The sequence below is a fragment of the Camelina sativa genome, chromosome 2 (genome assembly GCF_000633955.1).
Source record: "Camelina sativa cultivar DH55 chromosome 2, Cs, whole genome shotgun sequence".
Lineage (NCBI taxonomy): Eukaryota > Viridiplantae > Streptophyta > Magnoliopsida > Brassicales > Brassicaceae > Camelina > Camelina sativa.
The window spans coordinates 24,684,139-24,709,492 of NC_025686.1; the positions used below are offsets into that span (position 1 = coordinate 24,684,139).

Sequence of the window (25,354 nt, forward strand, 5' to 3'; positions counted from 1 at the left end):
AGCGATTTCTGACGTGGCGTCTGACGTGGCAATGGCATTTTTGTAATAACGTTTTTTCCGGTAACATAAAACAGGGGCACGCTGGGTATGTTGAAAATACCCGAAACATTCTAGTAATAAAAAAGTTTTTTGTAGATTCTGGTAATATTACCTAAAATGAGTAACATTTGAGTAATTCACCCTTTTCTATATTAATTTTATGTTTTGTTTTGGACCATTGTCTTAGTCTATCTCAATCCTTTTCTTTATTTATTTCACCTCTTTCTTGAAAGTTCTTTTAAAAGATTTGTGTTATTTTTAGCATACAAAATTCATGTCTGAACATAAAAAAAAAAAGCTGCCGGCCGAGTAGCCGTAAATCTTTGTAGTGTGGATCGATGTGTTAGCATCTGTTTAAAAGCATTAAAAGCATTATCATTCTAGAAAGTGTGTACAAAGGCCAGATATCTCCAGGGCACAGTGTCGGGTTTGTGACAATCAAAACAGATACCAAAGTGGCCCCCGATTGGAGTCGGTTGATCTGTTTGGTATGGTGAAAAAAATGAAAATAACTGATATAAGGGTTTCTAGTGACTACATTTGGTCGCAGAAACTGTAATGCATAAGCACAAGGTCTTATCTCTTATCCATTTTTGGGAGTGTAACTCAAAACAATGCTTCTCAGCTTCTGCCTCCAAATGCAGAAGAAATTCTTCTATTTAGAGACAACTGTCAAAAATCACACTTAAAAAGTATTACACTTACCATTTTTATTCATTTGAGTCATAATGTTAAATGAATATCTTCTGATACACTCTTTGGGTTTGGACAGGGACTATCTCATCTTCACGGCGTCGTCAAGGAATTGACAAAATCGTCCAATGAGCTACATGAGGAACCTCCACTTCTGGCAGAGACTATAAGCTTCTCTTTCAAGGCAATGGCTCTCTTTCTCATATCTGCTCCTTCCTCACCCACAGTCAACCTCTTCACAGAGCTCTCCACAAATCCTTTATCCAGTTCTCCCTCCAATAGAACCCCAATTCTCCAAACACTCTCAACGTACCTCGCGTTAACTCTCTGATCGCCGGTAAAAGGCCTACAGATCATGGGAACTCCTTCCCCGATGCTCTCTAGCGTCGAGTTCCATCCACAGTGACTCCAAAAACCTCCTACTGCAGGATGTCTGAGAACTTCTATCTGTGGTGCCCATTTCACAATGTAACCCCTTTCTGAAACCAACTTATTAAATTCCTCTGGTAAGGATTCTGTCCATTCTGAGCCGGGAACAGAACCTGGTCGGATCACCCATAAGAAAGGTTGATTGCTGTTACTCAATCCCCAAGCCATCTCCAACATGTCTTTGGTTTGCATTACAGCCAAGCTTCCCAAGCTTATGTAAATCACTGAGCTTGGTTTCTGCTTGCCCAACCACTCAATACAGCTCCTGTCCTCTTCTAGTAANGATAAGTCAGCCTATGACGGCTGAGTTTATAGTTTTTTTACCATAACTCAGCCGTAACTACATCGCATAAGTCAGCCATTTTTCATAACTCAGCCAGTCGGAAAATGGCAACTCAGCCGTGTCGTTGTGATAACTCAGTCAAAATTTTGACAACTCAACCATCAGTTGAAAACTCAGCCATTACTACAGCTGAGTTATGCGCATAACTCAGCCAAATTTAATAAGTCAGTCATAACTCTTAGCTGACTTATGAGCATAACTCAGCCAGATTTTCATAAGTCAGCCGTCCGCTCTTACTCAAATGTTTTTTCCGATAACTCAGCCGCAACATACCTATAACTCAGCCGCAACATACTCTGTCTCGCGTTACGGCTGAGTTATGGTACACGTTAGCGATTTCTGACGTGGCGTCTGACGTGGCAATGGCATTTTTGTAATAACGTTTTTTCCGGTAACATAAAACAGGGGCACGCTGGGTATGTTGAAAATACCCGAAACATTCTAGTAATAAAAAAGTTTTTTGTAGATTCTGGTAATATTACCTAAAATGAGTAACATTTGAGTAATTCACCCTTTTCTATATTAATTTTATGTTTTGTTTTGGACCATTGTCTTAGTCTATCTCAATCCTTTTCTTTATTTATTTCACCTCTTTCTTGAAAGTTCTTTTAAAAGATTTGTGTTATTTTTAGCATACAAAATTCATGTCTGAACATAAAAAAAAAAAGCTGCCGGCCGAGTAGCCGTAAATCTTTGTAGTGTGGATCGATGTGTTAGCATCTGTTTAAAAGCATTAAAAGCATTATCATTCTAGAAAGTGTGTACAAAGGCCAGATATCTCCAGGGCACAGTGTCGGGTTTGTGACAATCAAAACAGATACCAAAGTGGCCCCCGATTGGAGTCGGTTGATCTGTTTGGTATGGTGAAAAAAATGAAAATAACTGATATAAGGGTTTCTAGTGACTACATTTGGTCGCAGAAACTGTAATGCATAAGCACAAGGTCTTATCTCTTATCCATTTTTGGGAGTGTAACTCAAAACAATGCTTCTCAGCTTCTGCCTCCAAATGCAGAAGAAATTCTTCTATTTAGAGACAACTGTCAAAAATCACACTTAAAAAGTATTACACTTACCATTTTTATTCATTTGAGTCATAATGTTAAATGAATATCTTCTGATACACTCTTTGGGTTTGGACAGGGACTATCTCATCTTCACGGCGTCGTCAAGGAATTGACAAAATCGTCCAATGAGCTACATGAGGAACCTCCACTTCTGGCAGAGACTATAAGCTTCTCTTTCAAGGCAATGGCTCTCTTTCTCATATCTGCTCCTTCCTCACCCACAGTCAACCTCTTCACAGAGCTCTCCACAAATCCTTTATCCAGTTCTCCCTCCAATAGAACCCCAATTCTCCAAACACTCTCAACGTACCTCGCGTTAACTCTCTGATCGCCGGTAAAAGGCCTACAGATCATGGGAACTCCTTCCCCGATGCTCTCTAGCGTCGAGTTCCATCCACAGTGACTCCAAAAACCTCCTACTGCAGGATGTCTGAGAACTTCTATCTGTGGTGCCCATTTCACAATGTAACCCCTTTCTGAAACCAACTTATTAAATTCCTCTGGTAAGGATTCTGTCCATTCTGAGCCGGGAACAGAACCTGGTCGGATCACCCATAAGAAAGGTTGATTGCTGTTACTCAATCCCCAAGCCATCTCCAACATGTCTTTGGTTTGCATTACAGCCAAGCTTCCCAAGCTTATGTAAATCACTGAGCTTGGTTTCTGCTTGCCCAACCACTCAATACAGCTCCTGTCCTCTTCTAGTAAACTAGAAGACGCTGACGCTGCAATGTGAAGTGGGCCAATAGGGTACACTGGAACTTGTAGTTTTTGTTGCAATCGTGCCAAAGACGAGCTCTCTAGACAGCTTGCTGAGTTGATGATAACAGCAGAAGATGTTTGAATGTTTACAGCATTACAGTAGAGCTTGATAATACTCTCTAATGGCCCAAATGCTGAAGTTGGCAAGTCCTTGTACCTTAGAGGATCCAACCCTGGAAACACCTTCTCTTGCGTTTCAGGATCTGCAGAGAGAACAACATTTAGATTGGTTTTTCTAACTAAATGGGCAGTTGAATTGAGATACAAAAGCTAGAATCTTGAGTACCTTTCATGTCGAGCAAGAAGGACTCTGCATTGACTTTAGACAAAACAGAGCGACAGACAAAGGCAGTAGCACTTGTCGTGCTGAAGACGACACTAGGAATTTGAAACGTCATAGCTGCAGCTTGTGAAAAGTACATGTACTCATCGTAGACGATACAAGCAATATCATCATCACCTTGTTCCTGCAATAGTTGACTTAAACAGTGCTTGAAGCTTTCCTCGCAGACTTGATTGATTTTGAGCATAAACGGGAGTGCTCCAAGGCTTTTGAGATCAGAGTCAGTTAAGCTATCTGGGATGGTGAGGAAATGAAAATCAGAGAAGTCTTTGGAAGAGCTAACTCGATTATACGGTGTCTGAACAACAGTTATGGAGAATCCCTTGGAGTAAAGAGCTTTCCCAAGTTGCATAATCGGAGTTACATGACCTTGAGCTGGAACTGGAACTAACACTATCCTTCTCTTCTTCACTTGCTTTTCCTCCATTTTTTTTCTCTCTCCTCTCGATTTAGCACTGGAAGAAGCTCAAAGAGATGATTATGTTTGGTCAGAATCTCACCAGATCTGATCTAACCTGTTCTTTGGTCTCAAATATTTTATGTTTATCTCTAAATGGAATATTCAGATTTGATGATTTGTGGTAATAAAATAGACAAAAAAAACAGAAAAATTCAGATTCAAAGTCAGAAGAAATCAAAGTTTCAGTTTGTCTTTGTCCTATAAATATATAATAATAAATAAATAAAAGACAACTGGCTACAAACAATTGTGAATTTGACAAGACAAACCTCATAATAAGAATTAAATGTGATTCCCTTGTTCGGCTTGATTTTGATGCTCCAAGCCTCCAACACTAAACCTCGAGGCGCATGTGTCCTGGTTTACCATCCATTGCCGCTCTATAATTAGTAACCTCACCTGTTACCACATCATCTCAACATTCAAAACTTATGTAAGAGATTGCATTTGCCGCCTTAAGCATCTCATGCGGTTCTTTTCCGTCTTTTGAGTTTCCAAAACCACCTTTTGAGTCTCCAATGGTTGACATTCTGCAATATCGCTCGGTGTAAAGAATTCATCCCCTTTCGTGTAATATGCAAACTCAGCAAAGAGATGCAACCACTCATCTTCCATGCCTCACAACTCTGACCCTTCACCACATAGCATTCTTTCCAATCATTATCATCAGACAACCATTCAGGTAATGCACCTTTGTACCATTCATCTATTGCCTCATTATCCCTCTTTCGCCTCTTTGTTACCTTCCACCATAAATGCACATCATCTCTAGAGGCCTCATTATGCTTAACACAGGTCTCAAAAGTGGGTAGAGAATAGTCTGATGGAGTCACCGCCTCCAATGTAACGAACAACTTGGGGAACCAACGAGGCAACGATCAGTACTGTATATAAATTGCTCACAGACTCAAACTTGTAGTCAGTACCATTCTGAAAATTGTAACAATAAAGACCAAGTCTGCTACAGAGGCCGATGTCATCAAAAGTTCTCCAATATTCCGGCTTTAAGTTCTCACCATCCAAAACAGAACCTTCGAAATCAGAATCATGTGAGATATATATTTTATCAATATCCCAAACACCACTGTTGTCATGTAACTCCTTGGATTGCTTTAGTACCTCATCACAGAACGGGCAAACTTAGAATTATCGGTATTTGCTATAGCTTTATGTGGGCGGCGCTTCATTCCCAATTTCATCATCCTCGACTCCCTTCATATCCCCAAAAATATTAGTTCGTCACTCCCCAATCTCAGTTTTGATGATCATAACCAAAATGAGCATTAGGATTAAACAGTTTCTACCCAGCTGGTGCCTAGAAACCTTCTAAACCTCTTCCTTTTAATCATCTTCTTCATTCTGACAACACTTTCCCAATTACCAGCATTGGCATACAAACTGGACAGAAGCAAACTATTCCCTGAGTTCTCAGGTTCGAGCTCTGCTAAGTGCTTTGCTGCGATCCTTGCAAGCTCCATGTTCCCGTGATTTCTACACGCACCTAACAAGGCACCCCACACAAACAAATCCGGCTCCATTTGCATAGCCTTGATCATCTCATAGGCCTCAACAAGCTTCCCTGCTCGGCTGATAAGATCCACCATACAAGCATAATGCTCCAATCTCGGGTCGATCCTGTACTTGTTTTGCATTAAATGGAACATTTTTTGCCCAAGATCAGTTAACCCCGCGTGGCTGCAGGCTGTGAGGATGGCCGTAAATGTTAAGTGGTCTAGTTTCTCTCCCGTGGCTTCCATCTGATTAAATAGCTCAACTGCTTTGTCTGAAAGCCCGTGATTTGCGTAGCAGAAGATCATCGAGTTGAAAGTAACAGTTGTCTTCTTTGACGTCTTGTGAAACAAGATCATTGCTTCTGATATGCTACCACATTTCCCATACATATCGAGCAAAGCACTTCTAACGAAACCGTGATCTTCTAGTCCAGTGACTACCGAGTAGCCATGAATCTCCTTCCCGTGCTTCATATTTGCAAGTGTGGTGCAAGCAGGCAAAAGAGATGTGATCGTAGCTGAGTTCGGATACAACCCATTAGTTAACATCTGTTTAAAAGCATCAAAAGCTTTCTCATTCTGAAAATTATGTACAAGTCCTGATATAATAGAAGTCCAGGACACAACGTCAGGCTTGTGACCATCCAAACACATCATCTCAAGAATCTCAGATACTTGTTCTTCACTTCCCATATGCGCAAATCCTGAAAGTAGAGCATTCCAAGTTATAATATCAGGTTTAACTCCTACTCGTTTCATATCTTTCACCAAGTTCAACGCTTCATCTGATTGGCTGTTGTTAGCATAACCAGAGATCATAGCATTAAACACAACCAAATCTTGTTCACCCAAATCATCAAACACCTTCCTCGCATTCTCTACCTCACAAAACTTCGAATACATATCAATAAGCGAGCTAACTATAAAAGCATCAGACTCAAACGAACACTTCAGCACAAGACAATGTATCATCTTCCCAAATTCTTGATCAAGCAGATTGCGACTAGCTTTAAGAAGACTAGGAACGATGAAAGCGTCAAGTTTTAAACCTTCTGTATTCATTTCTCTGAAGAAACCCAAAGCCTCCTGATAAAACCCATGTCGAGCACAAGCCCCAATCATGACAACCCATCCACTAATATCTCTCTTGGGTATTTCATCGAACACCTTCCGAGCATCTGCTACTTTCCCACATTCAACATAAAAAGTCACAAGCTTAGCTGCAATTCTCGTCAACCCAGCAATCCCAGATGTCACTAGATGAGCATGAAGCACTCTTCCTCTAGAAAGCAGTCGATCTCGACCGTTGTTTTCGATGAGGTCAACATAAGAACTGATCGCCAATAACCGAAAAGATCGAGGAATTGCGGATAACTTGTTCATGGATGAATGAGAATCAAAGCTTCAAACTTTACCATAAACCGCATTATAGATTGTACTTTTCAGTGAGGGAAAGCTCCCAATTTTATCGGACAGAGAACGAAGAAGAACAGAGTTAGTTAACGATTATACCAGATTAAACGGTACGAACCGGAATAAATGTTACGAAATAACCGGAAATTGGAAAAGCGGTTAAACAATAACCGGATTTGATTGTCCAGAAGAAAAGGGTGAATTCGATCGAATGAAGCAGAGAGAATTATTATGTATGCAGCAGCAACATCTTCGATTCTGTCTCCAACACCACAAAGTTTCTTCCTTTCTCATCATCTTCCTCCAATTTCATTCCTTTACCGATTAAATTTTCTGGGTTTTCCTGTAACGAAGTGCTGCTATGGTGGTGGAGACATTAGTCTCTCTTCGTTTTATAAACGACGGAGTGGTGATATCCAAAGACGGAGAAGTCGAATCATCGTTCCTAGAGCTAGAGTCTCTCCTTACGAGATCCTAGGTGTGTCTCAGTCTGCCNATCTTCGATTCTGTCTCCAACACCACAAAGTTTCTTCCTTTCTCATCATCTTCCTCCAATTTCATTCCTTTATCGGTTAAATTTTCTGGGTTTTCCTGTAACAAAGTGCTGCTATGGTGGTGGAGACATTGGTCTCTCTTCGTTTTATAAACGACGGAGTGGTGGTATTCAAAGACGGAGAAGTCGAATCATCGTCCCTAGAGCTAGAGTCTCTCCATACGAGATTCTTGGTGTGTCTCAATCAGCGACTCCTCAAGATATAAAGAGGGCTTACCGTAAACTTGCTCTCAAGTATCACCCAGATGTTAATAAAGAGGTAAAATTTACGGAACTATGTATGGCTGCTTAGATGTTATTGTATGTAGAATCAAATTCTTGAAATTGGAACTATGTATGGATGTTTCAATGCGTACACGTTTGTCCTTATATATACAAATTCATGGAATTGGGACTTTGTATGGTGCTTTCATGTGTATGTGTGTCTTTTGAAGTTTTTTTTTTTTTTTTTGGTAAAAGGTACCTACTTGAAGTTAGTTGATGGAGTTAAATTACTTAGTCTTTATCCTTTGTGGAAGAAGAGTGTAGTTCATCCTCTGGGTGTTTTTGGTGTTATAGGCAAATGCGCAAGAGAAGTTTTTGAAAATAAAGCATGCATACACTACCCTGATAAACTCTGACTCACGGCGGAAGTATGGATCAGAGAGTAGTCGTGCTTCATACTCGACGGGTCAAACAAGTCGTAAAAGCAACAGTCAAGTCGAGGAAGATTTCTATGGACTTGGTAAAACGCTAACCCCCTGAAAACACCATATATTTATAACTGAATCACGATCATATCAGGGTCCATTTGTGTAAAATGGGAACTGACTCTTTGAAGCTTAATGCTAAACTATGGCTTGACATTGTTTAGGAAAGATAATTTTTGTATAAGCACAGTGTAGAAGCATTGACAAAGGGTTTCCAACACCAATGCTAAATAGGATTTGTGATGTTCAGAGTGTTTGAAGCTTATTGTGAATGCTAGGCTTCTTTTAGGGACTGTGGTTAGAAGTGTGGTGTGGTGTTCTCTCTAATGTGTTGTCATCTTTTGGGGGGTTAGGTTGATTGAGGTCAGTGTGATCTTATGCACAACAAACTTTATTATGCAGGTGAATTCGTGAGGGATGTTCAGATAACAGTCGGTAGAGTCAACCTGTGAAATCTATCTTCTTTCTGTCACTAGATTGGTTTTTTTGCACGTCTAGATAATTTATGCACAGAACATTGCGTAACTGAACTTCGTCACTCATTTAGAGGCTCACACTTCTTGTGGTATTGACAGGGGATTTCTTCAAAGATCTTCAAGAAGAGTATAATAATTGGGAAGCTAGTGCATCCTCACAAGGAAAACCAAAAAGTCTTTGGGAAGAACTAGGGGTAAGCCCGATAATATCAAAATATACTGATAACCAGGAGTCGTTGATGCGTGTCATATATGAGCTTAGAACAAACAGAGTCTATACTAACATGTTTCCTCTGATTTGATTTTAGTTATTTCTATATAGTAATGTCTAAACTGAGATTGTTTTTTGCTTGGAACTTTGTTCTTCCATGTTTGTGTTCTTAGCTCATTTTGATTCTCATGTTTGTCTTTCTTCTCTCTCAGGAAATTGGGGAAGAATTTGTGGAGTTTCTTGAGAAAGAACTGAACATAAGCGACGAAGACAATGAAGGATCAAGCAAAAACGGACAAAGATCTGATTTTGAAAAAGGCTCCTCCACGGAGAAATCGTCAGGGAACAATAATAGCACAAAGAATAGTATAGAAGACAATATTGATGAGATCGAAGCAACTCTTGCTCAATTGAAGAAAGATCTTGGCTTGCAATAATCCCATAAGCATGAAAATAGTTTTCTTAGTTGGTTTGATACTCTGATATTTCTTTCTATCAGTGAAAGATTTTTTTCCTACATGTTGTAACAAAGTATATTTCCTAGCATATTATTTCATTCATGCACATTATTACAGTTTGGTATACAAGCTCATGCTTTTGTCGCCATCTCTTGCGTAGGTCTCCTCCTGGAAGCAACATTGCCTGCGGTCATCTTGGACTCAATTCATAAACCACCTGTATTAGTTTTTCTCTAACTAGTTAATACTTAATACTGGTTCTAGAATCTAGATTCATGTTTTCAGTATTCGATCTTGGAGTCAATTTGTTAGCTTAATAATGTTGTCCTAAATATGCCTAAAATTCTTGGTTTTATGGTTGATTACTCAACTCTTGTAATAAAATTTGTGATTAATGATGGTGAACTTGGCCAAAATTTCAGTTCAAAGTTCATACAAATCAACACAACTTTGCCACAATCGTGAATCTCTTGGCTCATAATCCGTTTTAGTGAAACCTATGGTTTGACCTAAACAAGTATCCAAATCTCGGTATAACAGAAATTGGTGACCCGGACGGGTTTTTTTCAAGGGAACCAGGAGTTGACATTATGACTACAAACAAATAAATAAGACTAGGGTATACAAAAACATGTGCAGCTAGGAATCAAAAGCTTGTTGGTGGATTCGATCATTCAACTGGAGGTTTACTAACCATGTAATCTTATTGAGGGAACAAAATGAGAAGATGAGATCCATATCAAACATATAAGGAAATAATCATGATCATCAAAGTAGAATTTGCACTGCTCAAGAGTTGTGAAAACACAAAGAAAAAGGAAAAGAAGAGAGTTTATAGTGTCTAAAATTCTCTCTTTCATGTTATTATCAGGCAGGTCTGACAGCCGAAGCACTCACTGTAGTTTCCATAAGAACGGGTCGCCGTCTCAGCCTCTAACAAATTCATGACAGTAGATCACCTGAAATTTCAAAAGAGATCATGAACAAATCCAGAGAATGGTTAAGTCTTATGGATCCTATGAAATCCTGAATAAGGATTACAAAAATGAGGTGGGATAGTTCACGTATGGCTCATAATGCATCAAGTATTACCATATTCACAGAACTGAAATGGCTCAAGAAACAGATGCAGACAAATCAAACATTACACATTGAGATTTTAGATAAATGCAAGTCAAAATATTTTATTTCATACAACATCATTGGTAGTTTATTGGACAAAACCAGATACCAAATCATGAATTACGACTGATGAAATTACAAAACATACCAAACGATTCTAAGAAACCTGAACGAAATGAAAAAAAAAAAAAAAATCTTCATATGATTCAATCAACAGATGCAGAGAAAACCATACAAAATGTAAAACGAAAAATGAAAACATCGAAAAATCTGAAATTGGATAGATTGATCGAAAGATGAAGACATTACCGCCTGTGTTGTTGGACAAACTTGGAGTTCTTGGCGTCTTCCTCTGCAAATGAACCAAATACACATTTACATAAATTAGGGTTTCCAACACCAGCGATCCAACAATCAGCCACAAGACACAATAGATCAATATATCACGATCCGATTAATCAATTTAGGATCAGCTCTTTCATTTCCGATGAAGATCGGTCAGATCTGAAGAGACTAACCAGTGAATCCAGCCGTGAGCTTGGTGATGAGGACGCCGGTGACTGCGAATCCAGTGAGAAACGGCCAACAACGTTTCCATTCCCTCTTGAAGAACACTGGCCATGGATCGAACAACCTCATCTCTCTCTTTTCTCTCTCTTTGGTCTTCTCTCTCAAAGTTTGGTTTCTGATGAGTCAGGCAGGGACTGCTTCGCGTAGAGACAGATGACTGATAGATAGGTTGATTTGATAATGGATCCGTGAATTCGTTTTGTATAATGGGCCCAAACAAATCCATATCTGGCCCAAAATTAATACTTCTGTAAATTTTTTTGCATCCTTTTTAAAAACGACCGTTGCGTTTCAAACGCAACGCGACACAACTACGACTGCGTTTCCAGCACTCCAAAATCGTCGATCGCGTTCTCAAATCGCCGATGATAAGGTCTCATCGTCATCGCCGTCTTTCTCGCGGCGGAAGATTTCTCTGCCGTATATGGCCGATTTACCGCTGGAGATTCGCCACATTGTTCCTCCTCATAGTGATTATTGGGCCGGTTGACGCCGGCTGAAAGTGACGGGTCTCTCAAAATTTCTCTCAGAGTCATGGCCGGAAGAGGTGATTCTTCTAAGTTTATGTTATGACTGAAAAATTGCAACTTTATTTATTTGGGTTCTGATTTTAGATATATCTGATAATGGCATGGCGTCTTTGTTCTGGAATTTGTTTGTTCATGTTGATTCACTTCACTTTAGAAGATATTATAATCAGCTTTGATAATTGTGAATCCTCTGCTTTAATACTGAATGTGGTGTTGTTGACTCATGAAGTGCCATGTCGTGAATGTTAAAATGGTATGATTATAGAAAGTATGGCTCAAAAGAGATCATATTATTGCTTATCGTACGTTTTGGTCTGCTCCACATTTCCCGTTAATAAGTTCATTCATGATAGTGATGTTAAAAGTTGCAACTTTGTTGTCCTCTTACCCAGCATTTTATTCCCTGGTGAAGCTGCATTAGCTAGAAAACACAGTTTATTCATTTGCATCATTGACTCGACTAAGTCTTTCTTTTAGTGTATGATTTGGGTTTGCTTACTCTTCTTCTTGCATGGTGAAAACTCATGAACTTTTCAAAGTATTTTTCTTTGTGTGCGATCTGGGTTTCCGTGTTTGTTTTCTATTTATCTTCCATAGCTTAGCCAATGGTTTTCTCTATTTAAACCTTTTTCCCCGGATGAAGAAACACATTTACTCATTTTCACCATTAAATTGACTTAGTCTTTCTTCTAGTAGTCTTACTTCTTTGTTGTTTATCTTCAACAGCATAGCCAGCCTTTCATGTTTTCTTGATTTTTTTCGTTGGGAGTTAGTTAGAGAAACATGGAGAGTTGTTTTTGGCTTTTGTTGGTGCTGAGAACTTTGGCCATCATCATTCATATTGTTGAAGCTCAATACCAAAAAGGTATCAGATTAATTTCTTAATTTCTTTTATATACATCCATGATCCATGTGTTCAAACATTTTGATTCTCAGAGGTAAACTGGTTTTAATGTTCACCAACAGGGTTCATCAGTTTGGATTGCGGACTACCCGACGATCAGATGTCTCCTTATAAAATGACTGGTACTGAACTGTGGTTCACTTCAGACAAAGAGTTCATACAGAGCGGAAAAACTGGCCGAGTCCGAGAAAATCCCAACGGTTACGCGGAGCCATACTTGACGATGAGATATTTCCCAGAGGGAATACGGAACTGCTACAATCTGAGTGTGGACAAGGGGCGTAAATATTTGATCAAGGCTTACTTTCTATATGGAAATTATGATGGTCTGTACACTAACCCGGTGTTTGATCTTTATCTTGGACCTAATCTATGGGACACTATAGATTTAGAAACACTAGTGGATGGTACAGCGACAGAGATATTACACATCCCAACATCAAACTCGTTGCAGATATGTCTCGTTAAGTCTGGGACGACTACACCGGTAATAACAGCTTTGGAACTACGGCCAATGGGAAAAGATTCTTATATCACTAAGTCTGGTTCCCTGTTTCTATCCTTCCGGATATATCATAGCAAGTCGAGAATTAACCTACGGTAAGATAAGACTACTTTAGTTGAACTGCATATCTTCTGCTCTTGTTTTGTTCTGTGTCTTGGTTCGTCTTATCGTAGAAACAATGAAAAACAGTTGGGTTTAATTAAGACGATCAGTATGATAATATTACAATGTTTCGAGATGTGAATCATATAGTTATTTTCATACTCTACTGCTTAATTAACAAATATCAATTGTTCCCACTCCCAGATACACAGATGTCTATGATCGCAAATGGAATCCGTTCTTTAAGACGGAATGGACACAGATTTACACTGACCTCGAAGTGAGCAATTCCAATGGTTATGTTCCACCGCAAGGTGCGCTGAAAAGTGCTGCCACGCCTACTAATACCAAGGCGCCACTGACAATTACTTGGAATTCAACGAATCCTAGTGAACAATATTACTTGTACGCACACTTTGCTGAGATCCAAGACTTGCAGGCAAACGAAACCAGAGAATTCAACATCCTATTGAACGGACAACATTATCATGGACCGATGAGTCCTAAGAAGCTTGACATAACTACTGTCGAAAAAGTAACCCCGAACACTTGCCAAGGAGGGAGATGTAGTTTGCAGCTAACAAGAACAAACAGGTCAACTCTTCCACCTCTACTTAATGCCTTGGAAGTCTACAGAGTCATTCAATTTCCGCAATCCGAAACAGATGAAAGCGACGGTATGTGACTTTCTTTTTCAATGTTATTATGCATTAATATCTATGCTAGTTAAGAAATAAATTATATACAACAAAATGGAGTACTCAAAACATCAAATCCTTTTTATGTCAGTGGGTGCTATGAATAATATCGCAGCCAGCTATGGCTTGAGTAAAATCAACTGGCAAGGTGATCCATGCGTCCCTCAACTGCTCAAGTGGGACGGATTAAACTGCAACAACACGGATATGTCTACGCCACCAAGAATCACTTCGTTGTAAGTAGTACACACGCATTCTTCGAGATCTGTTAGTAATTTTGGTCACTAACACTTTGAATGTGCATGTCACTAGAAACTTGTGTTCAAGTGGTTTAACTGGAACCATAGCAGCTGCCATTCAAAGTCTTACAAAACTAGAGAAACTGTAAGTATTAATCAGTAGCGAGGAATTGCTATTATATGGATGGGAATACATTTGATAAACATTCATGTCTTAAATTCTCTCTTGCTAACATTAGGGACTTGTCAAATAATAACTTGACTGGAGGAGTGCCGGAGTTTCTAGGCAACATGGAATCTTTGTCGGTCATGTAAGTTTCTCTCAACATATATTCTAATGCCTTTCAAATCCCAACTCAGATCATAATCGTTTTGAACAGAAACTTAAGCGGTAACAATCTTAGTGGTTCAATTCCTCAATCTCTTCATAAGAAAGGACTAGAGCTATAGTAAGAAATTTTCTACATATCTTTTAAAATGTTTTTAAATATTATTTACGACCCTTTCGTGCGTCTTATACTTTGAACAACTCTTGTGGTATCGTAGTGTTGATGGGAACCCAATGCTTTGTCTCTCTGATTCATGTAAAGAACCACCGAAGAAGAAAGTTCTTGTGCCAATTGCTGCATCAGCTGCTTTTGCAGCCATTGTCATTATTGTACTAATTTGTTTTTTTGTATTCGGAAAGAAAAAGAAAACGATGCTACAAGGTATTTGCAAGAGACATCAAATAAGAATATATATATAAAATCTTCTGCAGCCATTGTCATTGTCATTGTTGCTCCATCTCATAGAAAGAAGGGATGGAAATATAAAACAATATGATAGCATTCTTATTCTGATGTATTACAGGTCTAAACCTGCCACCGAGGACGTCAACAGGGGAAGTTACATTTGCTAATAAGAACAGGAGAAGGTATACATATTCAGAGGTCATCCAAATGACTAATAACTTCCAAAGAGTTTTAGGTAAAGGAGGGTTCGGCATGGTGTACCACGGTAATGTAAATGTTTCTGAACAAGTGGCGGTTAAAGTACTTTCTAAATCTTCAACTCAAGGCTATAAGGAGTTCAAAACAGAGGTATTTATAGTTCTGTAGTCTTACAAACTAAACTATTATCTGTTTTTAGCAATAACAAAGATCATGGATTTCATTATTTTCTTGACTTGGGTTTTAATCTTACCTTAGGTTGATCTTCTTCTGAGAGTGCACCATACAAATTTGGTGAGCCTCGTTGGGTATTGCTATGAAGGAGATCAATTGGCTCTCATTTATGAGTTTCTGCCCAATGGAGACTTAAAACACCATTTGTCAGGTGATATTTTTTTTTTTGTTATCTCACGTGTAGCATTAACTCAAGAAACTCGGAGATTTCGAATGGATCTAATGAGCTTATTATATACAGGAAAAAGAGGCAGATCTATCATCAACTGGAGTACTCGACTACAAATAGCTTTGGATGCATCACTAGGTTACTTTTAGTTAATGATCGTAGGATAAGATATCAATTTAATTGGTTATACAATAATTAATATAGATGACTCAATTTCATAGGATTGGAGTACTTACACATTGGATGCAAACCGCCGATGGTTCATAGAGATGTCAAAACTGCCAACATATTGCTGGACGAGAATTTCAAGGCCAAACTCGCTGATTTTGGGCTCTCAAGATCTTTCCAAGGTGGAGGGGAATCTCAGCATTCGACGGTGATTGCTGGTACTCCTGGATACGTTGATCCCGAGTAAGTAGTATTAGTTTTTCCATAAACACAAGTAAATACTTGTTCTGAAACTTTCTCTATTCTTTGGTTATAGAGTATATATATATATATATTCTTTGGTTATTCCTTATTCAATATTTTAATAAGTATAAACCATGTTGTTGTCTTGTAGATATAACCATTCAGGTAGATTGGCTGAGAAGAGTGACGTCTACAGTTTCGGGATCGTTTTATTGGAGATGATCACAAACCAACCTGTGATTAATCAAACCACTGAAAATTGTCACATAACACAATGGGCTGGCTTAATGGTTAACCGCGGTGATATTATTGATATCGTGGATCCAAACCTTGGCAATGATTATGACGTTAATTCAGTTTGGAGAGCTCTTGAGCTGGCAATGTCATGCGCGAATCCTGTTTCCTCAAAACGACCATCCATGTCTCAGGTTATTCAAGAACTAAAAGAGTGTATTGTGTGTGAAAACTCCGGGATACATAACAATCGAGGCTTGGAACCTCAAGAAATGAACGTTAGCTTTGACACTACAGTGGTTCCCATCGCAAGATAGTTCTGAGTGACAAATACTTAGATACATATTAAGCAAAAATTTGTAAACTCGCTAGTTAAATTAAAAAGTATTAATTAAAGTGTGTAAGTGTAATTCTGCTTTTATCGATCATTAATCTAAAAACAGTTTCCGCTCTTTTGGTTTCTTTGCTTTGGCCATTCTTCCCTAACCAGGTTCGTACTCGTGAAGTTGCAATAGAAAACACATTTACTCATTCGTTTCATTGACTTTTTTTTTTGTTTTGAAAATTTCAAAACTCAGGACATCTTGCCATGTTGCCAGAGGCTAAGAAGGCTTGGCTTGTTTCTTGGGTTTACTCTATTTATACGCCTGTTTCACTCAAACTCGGGCATTAGTAATGTTTTGATATCTAAAAGCTACGGATATGGATATGAATAGTCCTTGTTGGCTTTTGCTGCTGCTGTTAGGAGCTTTTGCCATTATTCGTAGTGTTGGAGCTCAGGATCAACTAGGTATCCACATCTTACTGGTTTATATGTATATATGCATCTACTTCTTCTCGTTAATGTTTCGAGTCTCAGTCATGTCTGTACCTGATATTGCTCTTGATTTTTTCACTCTCTTACCAGGGTTTATCAGTTTGGATTGTGGGTTACCTGTGAGTGAACCGTCTTCTTATATTGAGTCAGTAACCGGACTACGGTTTTCTTCTGATGCTGAATTCATCCAGACTGGTAAAACTAGTAAAATCCAGGCCAATATGGAGAATGACTACCTGAAGCCGTACACGAGGCTGAGATATTTTCCAGATGAGAGAAGGAACTGCTATAGTTTGAGTGTTGACAAGGGTAGGAAATATTTGATCAGGGCTGGTTTCATTTATGGGAATTACGATGGCCTTAACTCCGATCCTATATTTGATCTGCATCTAGGACCTAATTTGTGGGCAACTATAGATTTGCAAAAGTTTGTGAATGGTACAATAGAGGAGATCCTTCACACTCCAACATCAAACTCATTGCAGGTTTGTCTTGTTAAGAATGGGACAACTACACCCTTGATCTCAGCCTTGGAATTACGGCCATTGGGAAATAATTCTTCTTATCAGACAGAGTCAGGTTCTCTGAATCTTCTTGTTCGGATGTATCTCAACAAGACAGATGGCTTTCTACGGTAAGTGTTTTTTTATTTAACTGTGGTGGAGTCTATATTCATATATATATTTTTAACATTCCTTTTCTTGTCCAAGGCTAATACAACCTTTGTTCAACTTAGGTACCCGGATGATATTTATGATCGCAGATGGCGTAATTACTTTTTAACGGGGTGGACCCAAATTTCCACCACTCTTGAAGTGAGCAATGACAACAGTAATTATAATCCACCAAAAAAGGCTTTTGTAACGGCTGCCACACCTTCCAATGCTAGCGCGCCATTGACAATCAGTTGGACATCTGATAGTCCTGCTGACCAGTATTACTTGTACAGCCACTTCGCTGAGATACAAGATTTACAGAGTAACGGTACCAGGGAATTTGACATATTATGGGATGGAGTTGTTGTTACCGAGGCTTTCATCCCTGCAAAGTTAGTGACAGGTACCATCTATAATTATTCTCCAGTGACGTGCAAAGATGGAAAATGCAGTTACCAGCTAATAAAAACGCCAAGATCAACTCTGCCTCCTCTACTTAATGCTCTTGAGATCTACACAGTTATCCAATTTCCACAATCGGAAACAAATGAAGATGATGGTATGTTACTTATCTTCATTGTTTAGCAGAAAAGGTCTGTTTTAAAAAACTATAGCAAAATCAGTTTCATCTGTCAATCCTCACATCATTGAACTTTACGTCAGTGGTTGCTGTTAAAAATATCAAAGCTGCCTATGGATTGACTAGAATCAGGTGGCAAGGAGATCCTTGCGTTCCTCAAAAGTATGTTTGGGACGGGTTGAACTGTAGCAACACAGATATCTATACACCTCCAAGAATAACTTCCTTGTAAGTCGTATGATGACACACACACATATACACTTTTGTCTTCAAGATACGTTACTGACAATGCTTTGAATCACTAGAAACTTGTCTTCAAGTGGATTAACTGGAACCATAGCGGCCGCTATTCAAAACCGTACAAAGCTCGAAAAACTGTAAGTATATCCGTTGTAAATAGTGTGGTATTGTCAATGGAGGAAGTAAACCTATTGACCTTTACTTTATTTTGGGAATTATTTTTTAGGGACTTGTCAAATAACACACTGACTGGAGTGGTGCCCGAATTTTTAGCCCAGATGAAATCGTTGGTGATCATGTAAGTTGCTCAGCAGATTTTCTTTTACTTTACATTCCATATTTGGCCATGTGTCTGTGTGCATGAAGATTGCTCTCCTTTATTAGAAATTTAAGCGGCAGCGATCTCAATGGTTCCCTTCCTCAAGCTCTTCAAAGAAATGGACTAGAGTTACTGTAAGAACTAAGAAACTTCCAACACCCTTCTTTTACTTTACGCAGTTATCCACAGCCCTTTTGTAAATTGTTGTTGTTAACAACACCCTTCTTCTTGTAGAGTTGAAGGAAACCCAAGGCTTTGTCTCTCTGGCTACTGCACAGAAAACTCCAAGAAGAAGTTTCCTGTGGTAATTGTTGCATCAGTTGGTTCTGTGGCCATAATCGTTGCTGTATTGGTTCTTATTTTTGTTCTCAACAAGAAAAAGCCATCGACTGTGGAAGGTAATAAGCGGGAGATCACTCATCAAATTAAGAAACTACAAAAATTTGATGAACAGTTTTTCTTGCATTCCTTACTTACTTTCTTTCTTTCTCTATAGCTTTACAACCTCCACTGAGTACGCCAACGGTGAATGATGTATATGATAATTCATCTGAGCAATTAATCGGGACGAAAAAGAGAAGGTTTACTTATTCAGAGGTTATGAAAATGACGAATAATTTCCAAAGAGTTGTAGGGGAAGGAGGATTTGGTGTCGTCTGTCATGGTACTCTGAATGGTTCCAAACAGGTAGCTGTTAAAGTCCTCTCTCAATCATCAAGTCAAGGCTATAAGCATTTTAAGGCAGAGGTATGCAGAATCTTCTAAATAAATTATGATCATCTTAAGCATCACAACCTGACGTTATCTCTTGTTTTTATATCCCATGAATGATTAGGTCGATCTTCTTCTAAGAGTCCACCATACAAATTTGGTGAGCCTCGTTGGATATTGTGATGAAGGAGATCACTTGGCTCTTATCTATGAGTTTATGCCCAATGGAGACTTAAGAGAACATCTATCCGGTGAACTTCTATCTCTTCATGATTTGAGTATCTAACAATGTATATAATTTCTAATGTTCAGAAGGATCCTATATACAGGAAAGCGAGGTGGGTCTTTTATCAACTGGGGCAATCGGCTACGAATAGCACTAGAGGCTGCACTAGGTTCGTACTAAGCTTACCCCATAACGTATAGCTTAGAATGGATTTCCTTATGGTGAATTAAGAAATGATAACTCCTTTGAACAGGATTGGAATATTTACATTCTGGATGCATACCACCATTTGTACACAGAGATATAAAAACTACAAACATATTGTTGGACGACCAGTTAAAGGCTAAGCTTGCCGATTTCGGACTTTCAAGATCTTTCCCTGTTGGAGGTGAAACACATATTTCAACTGTGGTTGCTGGTACTCCTGGATACCTTGATCCTGAGTAAGTATCGTTAGTTACCATTACAATGTGCTGAAAGTGAGTTGTTATTTTGCTCTTAATATTTTGGTTAGAGAGTATAACCATGTGTACTTTACCGTGCAGATATTACCAGACAACTCGACTGGGTGAGAAGAGCGATGTGTACAGCTTTGGAATTGTGTTGTTGGAGATGATCACAAACCAACCCGTGATTGACCAATCCCGTGAAAAATCTCACATATCACAGTGGGTTGGGTATGAGCTTAACCGAGGAGATATCACTAAGATCATGGATCCAAAATTGCACAGGGATTACGACTCTCGTTCAGTATGGAGAGTTCTTGAACTGGCAATGTCGTGTGCGAATCCTTCTTCTGTGAACCGACCAAACATGTCCCAAGTTGCTAATGAACTGAAAGAATGTCTTGTGTCTGAAAATGCAAGAGGAAATACGAACATGGACTTTCAGAGATCCCCTGAAGTGAGCATGAGCTATGACACTGAGATGTTTCCCAGGGCAAGATAGTTTGTGCTGCAAGCAACACAGCCATGCCAGATTAGTTGGGGTTGTTGGACTAGGTAGGTCCGTGTAACATATCACATATGTAACACGAAGCGGTCATTTTTGCTTCGATCATCTGAATGAGTGGATAGGCATGGGCTCTCAGCGTTCTACTGAGGTGACTATTGAGCTTGAGCTCTGGCGATGTTGCTTACGGCAAGATGGATTAATTGCGATTTCTAATCTTTCTCTCGTGGTGACTTTTTAGAAGTTTTGAATCGTACGCTACTATTTCTTTATAATATAACGACTTCTAAAATTTCCAAAAAGTTCAACAATTTTTCATTGACCTAAGTCTCTTTGGATATAATCAGCGTTGAAGTTGATTATTGCTACTCTTTGCTTTTAAGAGAAGTTCATTGAAGTTTTTCTTTTTCTCTATGATTTGTGCGCTTGAAGCTGTTCTTGTGAATGTAAAATGTCAAAGGCTGTGGTGTTTCAGTCTACTTGCTCTCTCTCAGCATTCTTTACTCTGTTATTGATTTGATAGGTTCCTTTCGAATTACTTATTTTCTGACCAAGAAACTAAAATATGTTGGTTGTGTTGCCAATGACCCTAAACCAAGTTGGTTAGTGTGATATACTACTTTTTCCTCTGAATTCTTTATTCCTTCCATTGTGTATATAGAAAACACAATGACTCATTCGTTTTCACTGACTTTGTTTTGGCCCAATCAGACGTCTTCTCACGTCGCCAGATTTTGTCATCGAAAAGTCTTTCTTTCCATTTCCATTCTTGTTTATATATATATGCACCAAGTCTCTCCCACAACTTGGGGAATTGTACTTGAAAAAGTAAGTCATTATGGAGAATTCTTGTTGTTTTTTGCTAGTGTTGTTCGGATCTTTCGCCATTTCTCATCTTGTTCAAGCTCAGGATCAACTAGGTACGTATATATATTACATACAACTAGTGTCTTATCCATCTTTCACCATTACTAAACTCTTATTACATGTCTCTCTCTCACCAGGATTCATCAGTTTGGATTGCGGGCTACCTGATACCGAACTGTCTCCTTATACCGAGGGATCAACCGGATTAAGGTTCTCATCGGATGCAAAGTATATCAAGACTGGTCAAATTGGTAAAATTAATACAACTCTTGAGTTTCTTGAGCCACACAAGACGATGAGATATTTTCCGGAAGGGAAGCGGAACTGCTATAATCTGAACGTTGAGAAGGACAGAAGATATTTGATCAGGGCCACATTCATATACGGAAACTACGACGGCCTTAAAACTAACCCGCAGTTTGAACTGCATCTAGGCCCTAATCTATGGACACCAATAGATTTGGTAAAATCTTCGAGTGGCACATTTGTAGAGCTCCTTCACGTTTCGACATCAAACTCGTTGCAGATATGTCTTGTTAAGAATGGGACGACCACACCGCTAATATCGGCTTTGGAACTACGTCCGCTTCACAACGATGCTTATGTCACAAAGTCTGGTTCCTTGAAGCTCTTCACTCGTAATTACTTCCACGGGAAAACTGGATCTATACGGTTAGTTAGTCAACGTTAACATAATTAAATTGCTCTGTTTTGTTCTCTGTTCTCAACTAAGAGGAAAGATTAATGTAACATTTCATATACTATGATATAATGCAAACCATTTTTTTCTGTGTAGGTACCCAACTGATATCTATGATCGTCGATGGGGTGCATTTACGATCTCGTATTGGATCCAGCTTTCGACTAGCCTCCTTGTGGACAATAGAAACGCTTATTTTCCACCGAAAGATACACTGGAAGAGGCTGCCACGCCTAGAAATTTAAGTGCACCATTGAGGTTTGTTTGGCGTTCGGATAATCCTAAAGAGCAGTTTTACGTGTACAGTCACTTCGCTGAGTTGCAAGATTTAGGTAGCAATGAAACAAGGGAATTTGACATGTTCTGGGATGGAAATAATTTTGGCGACAATATCATTCCTCCAAAGCTTAAGTTACTTACTTGGCCTACAATAAACCCAATGAGTTGCACTGGAGGGAAATGCATTTTCGAGTTGGTAAAAACTGTAAATTCAACACTTCCTCCTTTACTTAACGCTGTTGAAGTTTTCACAGTTGTCGAGTTTCCACAAGCGGGAACAAATGAAAGCGACGGTATGTTAACTTTAAGCTTGACAGTGCTTTGCATTTTAAGCTCCATTATCTTTCCTAATACAGTAGAAAAAAAACATTTCATAGGCTAATTTTGATGACATCATGATTCAACTTTGTATTAGTGCTTGCTATAACAAATATCGAAGCAACATACGGATTGAGTAGAATTAGCTGGCAAGGAGATCCATGCGTCCCTCAAGAGTATGCATGGGACGGTTTGAACTGTAGCAGCATTAATATGTCTACACCACCAAGAATCACTTCCTTGTAAGTCGTAACATCACACACACATGCACACACACACACTTTTCAAAACAGTTGGTAATCATGTTTTGGACGTATCATCTAGAAACTTGTCTTCAAGCGGGTTAAATGGAACTATAGCAGCTGGTCTTCAAAATCTAACGCACTTAGTAAAACTGTAAGTATTTTTGTATTGCTGTTTTAAGGTATAAAAGTGTGTCACATCTGTGGAAACAAGTTGGATGACCTTTTCCTTTCTTTTGGTACAAACTTTAGGGACTTGTCGTATAATAATTTGACTGGAGGGGTTCCGGAGTTTCTAGGAAACATGAAATCGTTGCGGTTCATGTAAGTTTCCTAACCTATATTTCTAATGCTAATCAAATTCCACCATGGACAATGTTCATGTGTATATATATCAAGATTGATCCTCTTTATGCAGAAACCTAAGAGGAAACGATCTTAATGGTTCAATTCCTCAATCTCTTCGAAGGAAAGGACTAGAATTATTGTACGTATAACTTCCCACAATTTCTTCTAACATGCTCTTAAGATACAATCCGCAAACCTTTTTTGCATTTTGTCTTCCTGCAGGATTAAAGGAAATCCTAAGCTTTTCCCCTCTGTTTCGCCTACAAAACCACCTAATAATATCAAGGAATTTCCAACGGCGATTGTTGTATCAGTTGTTTCTGTGGCCATCATCATTGTTATATTGATCATTTTTCTTGTACTCAGAAATAAAAAACCATTGACTACGGAAGGTAAATTTTAGGAGACCTCTCATAAAATTAAAGAACTATATAGAAAAATCTTATGAGTATACTTTCTTTACCCTACAGCTCTACAAACACCAAGGAGCCCAACAAAGAGAAGGTTTACTTACTCAGAGGTTGTGGAAATGACGAACAACTTGGAAACAGTATTAGGAAAAGGTGGATTCGGTATTGTCTGTCACGGTATACTAAATGGTTCTGAACATGTAGCAGTTAAAGTGCTCTCTCAATCATCAACTCAAGGCTATAAGCAATTCAAGGCAGAGGTATAGTATGCATAATGCATATATTTCTGATATTTTTTATGGTTATCTTTTAGTTTCAGAAGCATATGGATTTTGTTAGGTTGATCTTCTTCTGAGAGTTCACCATACGAATTTGGTGAGCCTCGTCGGATACTGCGATGATGGAGATCACTTGGCTCTCATTTACGAGTATCTGCCCAATGGAGATTTAAGACAACATCTATCTGGTAAACTTAAAAAGTGCTGCTTACTAGTGGTTTAAGATTACTCTGTTTATTAGCATTAAGGTTCAAGATGATATAAAGATCTAATATGTACCAGGAAAAGACACCAAGTCTATTATCAGCTGGCGCAATCGGCTAAGAATAGCTTTGGAGGCTGCACTAGGTTAGTACTAATTAGCTAAACAAATAGAACTAATATGACGTCCCTTCTAGTGGATTAAAATAGGATTAATACTTTTGAATATAGGATTGGAATATTTACATTCTGGATGCACACCTCCGATGGTTCATAGAGATGTCAAAACTACAAATATATTGTTGGACGAGCAGTTTAAGGCCAAGCTTGCTGACTTTGGGATGTCGAGATCTTTTCCAGTTGGAGGTGAATCTCATGTTTCGACAATGGTTGTTGGTACTCTTGGATACCTTGATCCTGAGTAAGTATTATTTAGTCACCATTACAAATGTTTTGATTCGTCAATGGTTGAAGCCTTGAAGGTTATAATAACTTAATCATGTTCTTGACTTGGCAGATATTACCATACAAGTAGGTTGAGTGAGAAGAGCGACGTGTACAGCTTCGGGATTGTGTTATTGGAAATGATCACAAACCAATCAGTGATTGACCAAACACGCGAAAAGCCTCACATAACAGAATGGGTGAGATTTGAGCTTAACCGAGGAGATATTACTAGGATCATGGATCCAAACCTATACGGAGATTACAACTCACGTTCTGTTTGGAGAGCTATTGAGCTAGCAATGTCATGTGCGAATCAGTCTTCAGCAAGACGACCAGACATGTCTGAAGTTGTAACCGAACTAAAAGAGTGTCTTGTGTCTCAAAACTCGGGGGAAAATGTGAAGATGGAGTCTCAGAGTTCTATCAATGTGAGCATGAGCTTTGACACAGAGATGTTTCCTAGTGCAAGATAATTTGTGCTGCAAGTAACAAAACCATGCTCTGATTTGCACATGTCAAGATCATATTCTCTGGCTGCAAATGGATGCACAAAATTGAACAAAATTGAAAAAATAGGTTGAATAAAATTGGGTTGAATAATATTCAACTCATTCATCTCCAAAATAGTGGTTGAACAAGTTGAAGATTTTTACTGTAGGATTAGTTTA

The 25,354-nt window shown here is 38.8% G+C and overlaps 7 protein-coding genes and 1 long non-coding RNA gene across 11 annotated transcripts in view; 4 read left to right on the forward strand and 4 right to left on the reverse strand.

Annotated features, from left to right (window-relative positions):
* LOC109127066 (UDP-glycosyltransferase 76E2-like) lies at positions 826 to 1,329 on the reverse strand. Its single transcript, XM_019231330.1, has one exon. The coding sequence runs from the start codon at positions 1,327 to 1,329 to the stop codon at positions 826 to 828; it is 504 nt and encodes a 167-aa protein (XP_019086875.1).
* LOC104736839 (UDP-glycosyltransferase 76E2-like) lies at positions 2,440 to 4,660 on the reverse strand. Its single transcript, XM_019237422.1, has 3 exons — positions 4,405 to 4,660; positions 3,619 to 4,130; positions 2,440 to 3,535 (listed from the first exon to the last, which is right to left on the reverse strand). The coding sequence occupies exons 1-3, from the start codon at positions 4,407 to 4,409 to the stop codon at positions 2,661 to 2,663; spliced, it is 1,392 nt and encodes a 463-aa protein (XP_019092967.1). The 5' UTR covers positions 4,410 to 4,660; the 3' UTR covers positions 2,440 to 2,660.
* Positions 5,411 to 7,203, reverse strand: LOC104736832 (pentatricopeptide repeat-containing protein At5g59600). The gene has a single exon (XM_010456895.2). The coding sequence runs from the start codon at positions 7,027 to 7,029 to the stop codon at positions 5,425 to 5,427; it is 1,605 nt and encodes a 534-aa protein (XP_010455197.1). The 5' UTR covers positions 7,030 to 7,203; the 3' UTR covers positions 5,411 to 5,424.
* On the forward strand, positions 7,291 to 9,594 carry LOC104736847 (dnaJ homolog subfamily B member 8-like). Its single transcript, XM_019231336.1, has 6 exons — positions 7,291 to 7,336; positions 7,549 to 7,871; positions 8,171 to 8,336; positions 8,704 to 8,736; positions 8,877 to 8,971; positions 9,201 to 9,594. The coding sequence occupies exons 1-6, from the start codon at positions 7,291 to 7,293 to the stop codon at positions 9,423 to 9,425; spliced, it is 888 nt and encodes a 295-aa protein (XP_019086881.1). The 3' UTR covers positions 9,426 to 9,594.
* On the reverse strand, positions 10,117 to 11,285 carry LOC104736859. Of its 2 annotated transcripts, XR_759651.2 has the most exons (3): positions 11,087 to 11,285; positions 10,878 to 10,920; positions 10,117 to 10,405 (listed from the first exon to the last, which is right to left on the reverse strand). It is a non-coding gene; the product is annotated as an uncharacterized LOC104736859 (long non-coding RNA). The 2 variants fall into 2 exon arrangements; XR_002035647.1 differs by lacking the exon at positions 10,117 to 10,405 and having other exon boundaries at positions 10,874 to 10,920; positions 11,087 to 11,282.
* Positions 11,778 to 25,354, forward strand: part of LOC104736862 (receptor-like protein kinase At5g59670) — a 35,474-nt gene continuing 21,897 nt past the window's right edge. The window contains exons 1-13 of one of the 2 annotated variants that reach the window (XM_019237428.1): positions 11,778 to 12,533; positions 12,635 to 13,172; positions 13,384 to 13,856; positions 13,969 to 14,113; positions 14,190 to 14,261; positions 14,356 to 14,427; positions 14,497 to 14,565; positions 14,663 to 14,826; positions 14,969 to 15,198; positions 15,307 to 15,433; positions 15,524 to 15,589; positions 15,673 to 15,862; positions 16,014 to 16,548. In XM_019237428.1, coding sequence (XP_019092973.1) covers positions 12,452 to 12,533; positions 12,635 to 13,172; positions 13,384 to 13,856; positions 13,969 to 14,113; positions 14,190 to 14,261; positions 14,356 to 14,427; positions 14,497 to 14,565; positions 14,663 to 14,826; positions 14,969 to 15,198; positions 15,307 to 15,433; positions 15,524 to 15,589; positions 15,673 to 15,862; positions 16,014 to 16,413 — 2,628 coding nt within the window. In that variant the 5' untranslated portion in view covers positions 11,778 to 12,451 and the 3' untranslated portion in view covers positions 16,414 to 16,548. Of the gene's footprint in view, positions 12,534 to 12,634; positions 13,173 to 13,383; positions 13,857 to 13,968; positions 14,114 to 14,189; positions 14,262 to 14,355; positions 14,428 to 14,496; positions 14,566 to 14,662; positions 14,827 to 14,968; positions 15,199 to 15,306; positions 15,434 to 15,523; positions 15,590 to 15,672; positions 15,863 to 16,013; positions 16,549 to 25,354 lie in introns of those variants that run through there. The other variant, XM_019237425.1, reaches the window with a different exon arrangement.
* On the forward strand, positions 16,660 to 20,861 carry LOC104736928 (probable LRR receptor-like serine/threonine-protein kinase PAM74). Its single transcript, XM_010457018.2, has 13 exons — positions 16,660 to 16,886; positions 17,004 to 17,547; positions 17,650 to 18,128; positions 18,233 to 18,377; positions 18,455 to 18,526; positions 18,616 to 18,687; positions 18,774 to 18,842; positions 18,943 to 19,106; positions 19,205 to 19,455; positions 19,544 to 19,670; positions 19,749 to 19,814; positions 19,899 to 20,088; positions 20,191 to 20,861. The coding sequence occupies exons 1-13, from the start codon at positions 16,799 to 16,801 to the stop codon at positions 20,591 to 20,593; spliced, it is 2,670 nt and encodes an 889-aa protein (XP_010455320.1). The 5' UTR covers positions 16,660 to 16,798; the 3' UTR covers positions 20,594 to 20,861.
* On the forward strand, positions 21,435 to 25,159 carry LOC104756493 (probable LRR receptor-like serine/threonine-protein kinase PAM74). 2 transcript variants are annotated; one of them, XM_019237437.1, is made up of 13 exons: positions 21,435 to 21,516; positions 21,601 to 22,135; positions 22,260 to 22,735; positions 22,858 to 23,002; positions 23,085 to 23,156; positions 23,255 to 23,326; positions 23,421 to 23,489; positions 23,573 to 23,742; positions 23,800 to 24,020; positions 24,100 to 24,226; positions 24,321 to 24,386; positions 24,471 to 24,660; positions 24,757 to 25,159. In XM_019237437.1, exons 1-13 carry the CDS (start codon positions 21,435 to 21,437, stop codon positions 25,157 to 25,159), a joined length of 2,628 nt encoding a protein of 875 aa, XP_019092982.1. The 2 variants fall into 2 exon arrangements, with proteins under 2 accessions (XP_019092982.1, XP_019092984.1); XM_019237439.1 differs by lacking the exons at positions 21,435 to 21,516; positions 21,601 to 22,135; positions 22,260 to 22,735; ... (3 more) ...; positions 23,421 to 23,489; positions 23,573 to 23,742 and having other exon boundaries at positions 23,880 to 23,972.

Excerpts from the sequence above, each read along its gene's own strand:
- LOC109127066 (XM_019231330.1), bottom strand. The coding sequence starts at position 1,329 with ATGGCTTGGGGATTGAGTAACAGCAATCAACCTTTCTTATGGGTGATC.
- LOC104736839 (XM_019237422.1), bottom strand. Across the intron at positions 3,536-3,618 it reads CTTCTTGCTCGACATGAAAG|ATCCTGAAACGCAAGAGAAG; the intron begins GTACTCAAGATT and ends TTCTCTCTGCAG.
- LOC104736832 (XM_010456895.2), bottom strand. The coding sequence starts at position 7,029 with ATGAACAAGTTATCCGCAATTCCTCGATCTTTTCGGTTATTGGCGATC.
- LOC104736928 (XM_010457018.2), top strand. The coding sequence starts at position 16,799 with ATGGATATGAATAGTCCTTGTTGGCTTTTGCTGCTGCTGTTAGGAGCT. Across the intron at positions 17,548-17,649 it reads AAGACAGATGGCTTTCTACG|GTACCCGGATGATATTTATG; the intron begins GTAAGTGTTTTT and ends TGTTCAACTTAG. Across the intron at positions 18,688-18,773 it reads ATGAAATCGTTGGTGATCAT|AAATTTAAGCGGCAGCGATC; the intron begins GTAAGTTGCTCA and ends CTCCTTTATTAG.
- LOC104756493 (XM_019237437.1), top strand. The coding sequence starts at position 21,435 with ATGGAGAATTCTTGTTGTTTTTTGCTAGTGTTGTTCGGATCTTTCGCC. Across the intron at positions 22,736-22,857 it reads GGGAACAAATGAAAGCGACG|TGCTTGCTATAACAAATATC; the intron begins GTATGTTAACTT and ends ACTTTGTATTAG. Across the intron at positions 23,157-23,254 it reads CTAACGCACTTAGTAAAACT|GGACTTGTCGTATAATAATT; the intron begins GTAAGTATTTTT and ends TACAAACTTTAG.